The sequence below is a fragment of the Bactrocera latifrons genome, unplaced genomic scaffold, assembly GCF_001853355.1.
Source record: "Bactrocera latifrons isolate USDA-ARS-PBARC rearing strain unplaced genomic scaffold, ASM185335v1 scaffold_342, whole genome shotgun sequence".
Lineage (NCBI taxonomy): Eukaryota > Metazoa > Arthropoda > Insecta > Diptera > Tephritidae > Bactrocera > Bactrocera latifrons.
The window spans coordinates 302,290-312,064 of NW_017536982.1; the positions used below are offsets into that span (position 1 = coordinate 302,290).

The following is a 9,775-nucleotide window of genomic DNA, read 5'->3' on the forward strand; positions in this document are numbered from 1 at the left end:
CAGCACGAAAAGGAGCTGCCTTTATGCCGCGATGTCTTAATTTGGTATCTTTGCAAAACTTATAGAGCTGTGTAAGCTGACGTTGAGCAGCACCAAAAGCTCCGTCAGAATCGGGATGGACCTCTCCGAGCCGTTCGATACCAAACGAGGTTTCAGAAAAGGTGTTTCCTTATCGTGCGACTTTTTCAACCTGTTTCTGTTGAAAATAGTTCGAGCTGCAGAACTAAATAGAGAAGGTACCATCTTCTATAAGAGTGTATAGCTGCTGGCGTATGAGGATGATATTGATATCATCGGCCTCAACACCCGCGCCGTTAGTTCTGCTTTCTCCAGACCGGACAAGGAAGCAACGAAAGTGACGAAATATCTCCTGTCATCAAACAAACAGTCGTCGCACTCGCGACTTGGCAGTCACGTCACTGTTGACAGTCATAGCTTTGAAGTTGTAGATAATTTCGTCTATCTTGGAACCGGCGTAAACACCACCAACAATGTCAGCCTGGAAATCCAACGCAGGATAACTCTTGCCAACGGGTGCTACTTTGGACTGAGTAGGCAATTGAGAAGCAAAGTGCTCTCTCGACAAACAAAAACTTAACTCTATAAGTCGCTCATAATTCCCGACCTGCTGTATGGTGCAGAGGCTTGGACAATGTCAACAACGGATGAGTCGACGTTGCGAGTTTTCGAGAGAAAAGTTCTGCGAAAGATTTATGGTCCTTTGCTCGTTGGCCAAGGCGAATTTCGCATTCGATGGAACGATGAGCTGTACGAGATATACGACGACATTGACATAGTTCAGCGAAGTAAAAGACAGCGGCTACGCTGGCTAAGTCATGTTGTTCAGCTCTGAAAGTATTCGACGCTGTACCCGCCGGGGGAAGCAGAGGAAGAGGAAGACCTCCGTTGGAAGGACCAAGTGGAGAGGGCCTGGCTTCACTTGGAATATCTATTTGGCGCACGTAGCGAAAAGAAGAAACAACTGTCGCGCGATTGTTAACTCGGCTATAATCGCGTAAGCGATGACAATTTCGGTAAATCTTACCTTCGGAACAATCATTAGATCTCAGAAGCTTTGCACATCTTTGTTTTCCAATACGCGATGCAAGAATTCAGGCACTCGGTTTTCCGCAACTATTTCTTGTTTAGTTGTACGTTTGTTCATCTCCACTCCATGCATTAAATATTTAAAACTTTTTTTTTTGTTACTGTAGTTTTCGGTGTTCCTCTGGATTCTTGTCTGAATTTATTGTCATTGATCGGACCTCTATAATGTCCTCTTCGGCCTCAGTTTATGAGCAATGTCTGAATTCCAAACTGCAGAGACGGCGGGATATCTCTGTTTTTTACTCACTCAAAAACTCAATTATTTTTGTGAGTTCCTGTTTGCTGTTAACTATCGTAGAAAATTTAGAACAAATCGTCGATAGTAGACAGTAAAAGAAAACTAAAGCAAGTTTTTAGTAGTAAGCAAATGCCTCAGTTGTCCCTAAGTAAGCTTACTTCCTGTTCGAAAAGGGAACAGTTCTTCGGGTTCAGCTTTACACCAGCGCTAGATATCAGTTAAAACCCTTTCGTTTTTAAGATGTTCATCGAATTTTTTACCCACCAAGATGATGACATCAAATTATCCACAAAAAAAAAAAAAAAACAGGTATTCCAGTGCAATCCCTTTAATACCTCGTCCATAAGTTTTTCAATGGTAGGCGGCTGGGGCGTTGCATAATCCAAAGGGTATTACTGTAAATTACAGACCATCTCAAACGTTAGAAATTCGCATTTTCCTTGTCTTCTTTATTTACCTCCACTTGTCAATAACCACTTTTAAAATCAAATGTTGAGAAATCTTTTGTACCTGATAGCGAGACCAACGTGCTACCAATTCTATGTATGATTTCAAATTATTTTTGCTTATTGTGAATCGGAGATTACATGGTATTCGCTTGTGGCTATCTTTAGTTAAACGATTGGTTGGATTTGACAATTGCTTGATCTTCATCTGCTTTGCGTTGACGTTCAACTGAATTATTGTACTGGTTACAGTTGCGTGAGTTAATTGTACCAGAAGTAAAAATGATAAAGCATTTAATCACGAAATCATTTTTCTTACGCTCTTCTGCAGTTTTTTCCAGAACTTTCTGCATCTTTTCTTTAACATTTTCAAGTAATTGGTATACCCACATTTGACTTTCTATTTCTACTTGACGAGCTTTCTATATTCGATTCTAAAGCACAGGCACACTTTCTTGTGCCAGAGCATACAAAACGGTACCGCAAATGTCAATTTTGGGATGCTAGTATAGCGAAGCATGTGGTGTTATCTCGTATTCCATTAACGAAAGTCTCAGTTTTCGTGTTCTCGATGAACTCCACGAACTTATATGCAGTCCGTGAATAAATTTTCATGTTCTCGATGAACCCACGGATTTATGAGCATAAGCTAAGTGAGCCAACCTCTCATTCACCGCAGAATACCGCAGGGTCTCATTGGCTTTCTGGCGGCGATTTTGCAATTCGATTTCGAAGGTTTGTTTCCTGTGTTCACTACCATATCATTGTTTTAATACACCCATCAATGTTTAATAACTGCTTGTAATATCTCCGCTGCAGATATTTTTAATGTAACAAACAAGCAGCTACTTCATCTTCAGCGTTCTAATTATTTGAAGATGCCTTCTTTTTGAATTGAAGCTTAAAAGCGTGGAACGAAACTTTGCCATCAAATGATGGAGGTTTTACTTTGACGAACATCTTTTTGCCGATTTAATTGTAGGATACGATCTTTCAAATTATCCACTTCAGTTATAATTTTATCCCGCTTTCTGAAATCTGTAAGGATACTTCTGCTATTTGCGAAAACACCGGCAATATCTGTACATCCTGCTCTTTCAACTGTGAGGACACCTGGGCTGATATACGTGTATTTTGCGTTGCGAACTGCTCTTCCAATTTCGTAAAATCTTCAAAACAAAAACGAATTTTAAACAAAATTTTTACTATTAGAGTTTAAGTTTAACATAGGTTTCAATAAAATAGTGAAAATACAGTGCAGAGTGGGTGCCGCGCAAGTTCATAATCCAACAAAAACAAACACATCTAGATGTGTATAAGAGACAGGTTTAACATAGGTTTCAATAAAATAGTGAAAATACAGTGCAGAGTGGGTGCCGCGCAAGTTCATAATCCAACAAAAACAAAGAATTGCTGAGTTTGAAGAGTACTTGAGTGCTTTTTTATCGTAATGAAACCGAATTTGCGCCAGTGTGTGATAATAAAAACATGGCTTCATAATTTCACACTGGAGTCCAATCAACAGTCAGCTAATGGACTGCATAATATGAACCAGCCCTCAAGCGTGGAAAGACGAAAAAGTCGGCTGGCAAGGTTATGGCATCAGTCTCTTGGGATACAGTTGGTATAATATTCATCAATTACTTACTGAGTCAATTATGATACGAGTATATATTTTAATGAATAATTTTGGCAGACATATAGGCTAATATAAATACTTTTACACTCTTGTAGTATGCTGCTCAGATAACAACAGTTTTGTTAATATAATAGCCTTAACAGATGGCAGCGTTAATCTTCATTACCTGGGAACTTAATCAGATCGAATGTGTTTTGAACGCTTCTTTTTTGATATCGTCACAAATTGAAACAGAAATAATAATTTTGAATTAAAAGACATATGCTAAATAGTATAGTTACTTAAAGCCTCGTTTTAAAATACATCACAATGACAATGTGAGTTAAGTTTTGGATGCTTGTCTGCGTTTTAAGTGAATAATATTTGATATCTTCATGGAACTTAGTACTCTGAGGAGGTTGGTGTTGCAGATGGACTAAATTTCGACCACTGCTCAGATAAACGCGGATAGAGTACCTGTGGGTAACCAGTTTTCGGAAAGTGGGCATAACCCCAACACAAATATATCTTATCAAAATAACTTAAATTAACTTAATTCATCATACGATGTTATAATTGCTAGAATCGGATACTAATCACCCGCACCTCTTATATATAAGTTATTGTGAAAACTGCTGCATTCATTCGATAMAATCAAAGGCACATACATTTTCAGTGTAGATAATAGGGAATGACTTCATGTGAATTAGAATAACAACTGAACAAATAGTATATATACTACTATAAGAAAAAATGTTTTTCTAAATCTAAGTCTGTTTCCGGTCCGTAAGCGTAGATTCAAGACTCATCGCCAGGAATAATACGTTTTAAGATATCCTGGTAGTAGGAAAGCATTGTTTCACAGACGTTAACTCGACACTTTTTTTCGAAAAATTTTAATGGTTTTCACCGATCTTTCCGAAATTCCAACGATGTCCATAAGATCCGTAAGAAGATAAGATATCGACGAATGCACTATACTTCAGAAAGGCAAGTGTATACTAAACACTAATTATTATTTTCATAGGACAATAGGCACAGATGTCTGTGACAGTTACAGCAATCTAAAAACAAATATTTCGACAAATGGTTTTTCGAGCGAATTTTATTGTAAAAAGGCTTACTATTTCTTTCTCATAGTAGTATACACATATATATCCATTAATTCTTTAATTTTGGCATATATTTATTCATATAATTCATTTCAATTCAATAGGATGTTTGTCGGTGTTGTGTATTTTACTCCAAGAGAATGTCGCGGCATGTGGAATCTCAAACAACGGAGAATGATTTATTTATTGTTTCAGCCGAATGGTGTTTTGCAATCAATAACATCGACTATATTAGACAAAGTTTACCTACATTCATTACGGTTTGTAAATTTCTTCAATTAAAATTTGTACATAAATTCATTTAATTTCTATAATATTACTTTATTGTAGGAGCTAGAAATAGATGGTCTTATAAAAAAAATCAGTGATTTCCGGACCAACCTCGACGCAGATCGCTGTGCCTCCACGATAAATAGTTTAATTGAAAATGCATTGGATACTCAAAAAAATCAAATTTTAGAACTCATTGATATTGTTGGCAGGAAAATGGCTCCTTCGATTAAACGATTTCTAGCGGAAGGTGCTGAAGTTTTATATGAAAATTCCAATTCCATGGAAAAGCTCATGATGTATATGGAATCATCTTTAAAAACATTATATAATACCTTAAATGAAGTTAACTTTGCGCGGATCTTAGATGCTATTTGGATCGAACTTTCCGTTGTGATGTACGATCTTATACAATCAAATTTAGATGTGAGTAGGACAAAATATATATTTTTTATATTAAGCGCCATTCCCTTGTTTTGAAAACTTTACTTGTGTTTGCGAGAATATTAATATATTGTATTTATATAATAACACCTGAATTAAATTAGTTCTTTATCCCTTGCTGATTTTAGAAAAACTCGCGGTTATTATACCCTAAAAGTCACTAAACACTAGTCACAGGTCTTATAAAAACGCTCTTTACTTATATATTTGAGATTGGCTGACTTCTGACATTGCATCATGTTTAAAACGCATAAACCTGCAGTCGATGTACAGTGACTGAGAAAGTCGCGCATCACAAATAAAGTTGAAGCTTTTTTACATATTCTTATATTACGTGGGCGGAGTCAGATTGATAAGCTTTTTATTAATTTATACTAAATTTGCATTCAATTCAGAAGATAAGGAAAAAAGGACAAATGATCTCAATATACATATATACATGTATAGATACAGGGTGGATGATGAAAGCCGCTACAAAAAAAAAATTAAATAACTTTCTATTTAATGATCTGGATAATTTTTTATTTATTTTGCAGATTGACTTTTATATTTAACAAAAATGGATAACTGGGCCACTGAAACAAGAATTTGGATTGTCCGCCGCTATCACGCACTGGAGTCCGTAGTTTCGGTTCAAAGAGAATGTAGGCGCACGTTTGGCGGCAATTCTCCGAGCAGATGGACCATAATGAAACTTGTAAACAATTTTGCCTTCCCATGCTCGACAACAGAAGACCTTACCATCGAAACCCTTCACTTCGAACGGAGAAAACAATCGCTGCTGTAGCTGCTACCATACAAAACAATTCACGTGTTTTGACAAGAAGCTTATCTGCTCAAATGGGTGTAAGCAGTCATTACAGTCAATTATGCACAAAGATTTGGACTTATTCCCATATAAAATTCAAATGGGCAATAAACTGAACTGCAGACTTGCCGATTCGCTTGGAATTTTGCCAGAAGATGCTTCAAATGGTGGAAGAGGATGGAAAAATGTTGAAATGTCTTTTCATGTCTGACGAGGCCCATTTCGATATAAGCGGCAACATAAACAAACAACATTGTCCAATATGGAGGGTTTCCAACCCACACATACTCATGAGACGGAATTGCATACACTTCGTGTCACAGTGCGGTGTGCAGTTTCATCACGCTGCATTGTCGGGCTCTACTTCTTCGAAGAAAACCGTCACACCGTTACGGTTACTTGAGCATGTTGAGAGAGTTTTTCTATCCAGAATTACGCCGAATGAGAATTTCTTTCAACTCTGTGTGGTTTCACCAAGACGGTGCAGCTCCTCACATAGCCCAACCTGTTATGACAGAATTGCGACGAAAATTTCCCAATTAACTGATCCAGAAACTCCACATTCCGTTGGCCACCCAGGTGGCCTGACCTTACCTGACTTTTTCTTGTGGGGTTATTGCAAACAGGAAGTCTACAAAGCAAAACCAACAAATTTTAATGAACTAATGCAATCCATTCGAGAAACAATTGCGGCTATTACTGTCTCAACTCTCCAATCAGTAATGAACAACATTTTGGTAAGATGCCGCACATACATCAACGAGCAGGGGGCATTTAAATTCCATTGTTTTTAAAACTAATTAAACTATATTTAATAAAATTTAATGAGCTTTAACATGAATAAAAGAAAAATGAATTCCATACACTGAAAAAAAAAAATTATTTCAGTTTCTTAATGTAGCAAAATTCATCAGCCACCCTGTATATATTCCTATACATAAATTTAACCAATATTTGTGCTTCTGTTCTCGATAAAATGGGAGGAACTATCACTATTTTATCATTTTTATCTTTACACGCTCGTAAATTTTTTGCGAAATTAAACTTTGCAGTGAAAGTGTTCTACWGTATAACGTTAAATTATACAACGTATAGTTTTCAATGTTGTTTTATCTATTTATTTAGTTAAGTCTATGAACATTAATTCTTACAGACTAATGGAGAATTACATGCAAATTAGAATTCTAAAAYAATTACAATTACATTAGTAGATAACTTAAACTAAAAAACAGAATGTAGGATATTAATGAAGGATACCCTAGAGTGAGAAAAATCAAGAAGAAMTTTCCTGGAAATCGAGTTAAACTCACGCATAGCACGCTTGAGAAGAGCGTATTCAGCAAAGTTAGTACTTTCAATTTTATAATAAAATGGGGAAATAGATCTGAGAGAACGTTGAGGAGTATTGAAGCTAATTTTCCCTAATATATAGGGACAGTCAATACCTCCATTAATAACATTGAAAACAAATGAAAGGCAGAGAGCCAGTAGCTTAAGATGTAAAATCAATAAACGAGATGTATACGATGGTATTGGGTCAACGAAATTTAAGGAGCGGAGAGCAAATTTAAGAAAAATCTTTTGAACACGCTCGATGCTATTAATTGACGATATACAATATGGTCTCCAGATAAACACTGCATACTCCAAAATGGACCGAAGAAAACATGTATACAATAGTTTCAACGTGTAGGGGTCGGAAAAATTTATAGCATTTCGACGGACAAAGCCGAGCACAGAGAATGATTTAGAAGTAATATAGTTAATGTGATTACTGAAAGCAAATCTGTTGTCAAAGATTACCCGAAGATCTTTGATTTCAGTAACGCATTTTAGGACGCAATTAGAAATATTGTAACTTGTGGATAAGATGTCATGTTCCCTACCATAAGAGATCTGAGAGCATTTATCTAGATTCAGAAAAAGCTTCGATTTCMGGCACCAATCATAAAAGGTATCAATATCACATTGAAGTTTGAATACATCTTGTCGGTTTTTGATTATTGCAAAAATTTTGAAGTCCTCTGCATATAACAGAAAGTTAGCGAAAGAGAAGCAACAGGAAGTGTCATTGATAAACAGCACAAAGAGAAGTGGACCCAAGACGCTTCCTTGTGGTACTCCTGAAGACGCAATAAATGTATCATATGACACTCCATCGTCTATTGTGCAGATATAATTTAATCCACTGCAAGAAAACCGAGTGAGACACTAAAGGTAATAATTTCTTAATTAGAATATTGTGTGAAACTTTATCAAAGGCTTTAGAGAAAACTGTGTAGACACAGTCTACCTGAAATCCAGCGGAGAATGCAGACATACAATAACCGCTAAAAACCGCTAAGCTTGATACAGTGAGCGCCCAGAGACAAACCGATGCTGATTGACATCAATTATTGATGTTACTGCAAAAAAAGTAATTTATTTTTAACAGAACACTCCAAAACTTTCGAGATAGTAGAAAGTTTAGAAATAGGCCTGTAATTGGAGACTAGATCCTCTCACGGAGGAGAGAGACTTATTGAAGATATCTTCTCATATACCAAKGCAGTACAATTTTTTATAAGTATAGGCGGAAGCCCATCCAAATCCAATTTGGGAGAAGACTTAATATCATAAATATCCTTGGCAATATCATCCTGTGAAAGACACAGTGTGACAAAATTTATGGATGGGAAATTATTAGCCGAAAGAGTGGAACTAGTACCAGAATCATTGTGAACATAATTCGATTTAAAAAGTTCAGCAAACAAGTTGGAGATGTCGCCATGAGTGCATGTAGACTTATCACCCCAGCGTAAAGCAGAGGGATTGGCCGAACACGCTCTTCTAGAATGTACAAAGTTCCAAAAGAACTTAGGGTTCGACTTAATTGTAGACTCCGTACTATTAATGAACCTTTTATAGAGTAACTTATCCAATTTATTAAACAGTTTTATCAGAGAATATGAAGTAATATAGTAATATATATATATGCGCATCATGGCAAATGACAAAATTTCAGTTTCGGGTGCGGGCGGTAAGCAACAGGGGGAATTTGGTTAGCAGAACTTGAACAACGGAATTATGTTAAATTTCATATTCTTTACATTGCGAAAATATGCATGAAGTTGAACTTTTGGAACGTCGTATTTCAAAAGAATTTTAGCATTATATTGACTTTTGTTTTTGAATATGCTCCAGTTAGAGCATATGTGAATATGTTAATATGCGATTGATCTTCTACGTGAATGGATGTATGCTCCCTTGCGCTTGAAACAAATTTTGATTTTTGTTTRTATACATATCTATGCATATTTTGACATGGTTGATCCCAATTTAAAATTTTTACAAATATTTTTACGTGGCTTGTTCCAAATAAACTTATTTGTATACATACTCCAAATTATTAATAGTTTTTGTATTTACATTGAAATTGCAACGGTATGGCCGCAATTCAAAACACTACAAGGACAAATAAAAATAGTGCACGGTCGGGAATTAAATGTTGTGTGCGCAGTTGCCAAAAATCAAAAAGAATATGTCCCAATTTAAAATTATTTAAATTTCCCGCTGCCGATCTTATTTTCGGTCAAATTTGGCGGGAAAAATGTAATGTTGCAAATGAAGATTATGACAAAAAACTTTATATTTGTCATAATCACTTCAGCAGCACGTTCATCGGGAAAAAATTTTTAAAAAGTGATGCAATTCCAACATTAAATTTGGATGAAGATCATTTATTTTCTGAAG

The 9,775-nt window shown here is 36.0% G+C and overlaps 1 protein-coding gene across 1 annotated transcript in view; it reads left to right on the forward strand.

Moving 5' to 3' along the window:
- Positions 1–5,217, forward strand: part of LOC108971444 (protein unc-13 homolog 4B) — a gene marked incomplete at its 3' end in the record, with an annotated part of 47,952 nt that extends 42,735 nt beyond the window's left edge. Inside the window, 2 exon segments of the mRNA XM_018937498.1 lie at positions 4,626–4,781; positions 4,852–5,217. Coding sequence (XP_018793043.1) covers positions 4,626–4,781; positions 4,852–5,217 — 522 coding nt within the window.
- Between the last annotated feature and the right edge of the window lie 4,558 nt (positions 5,218–9,775).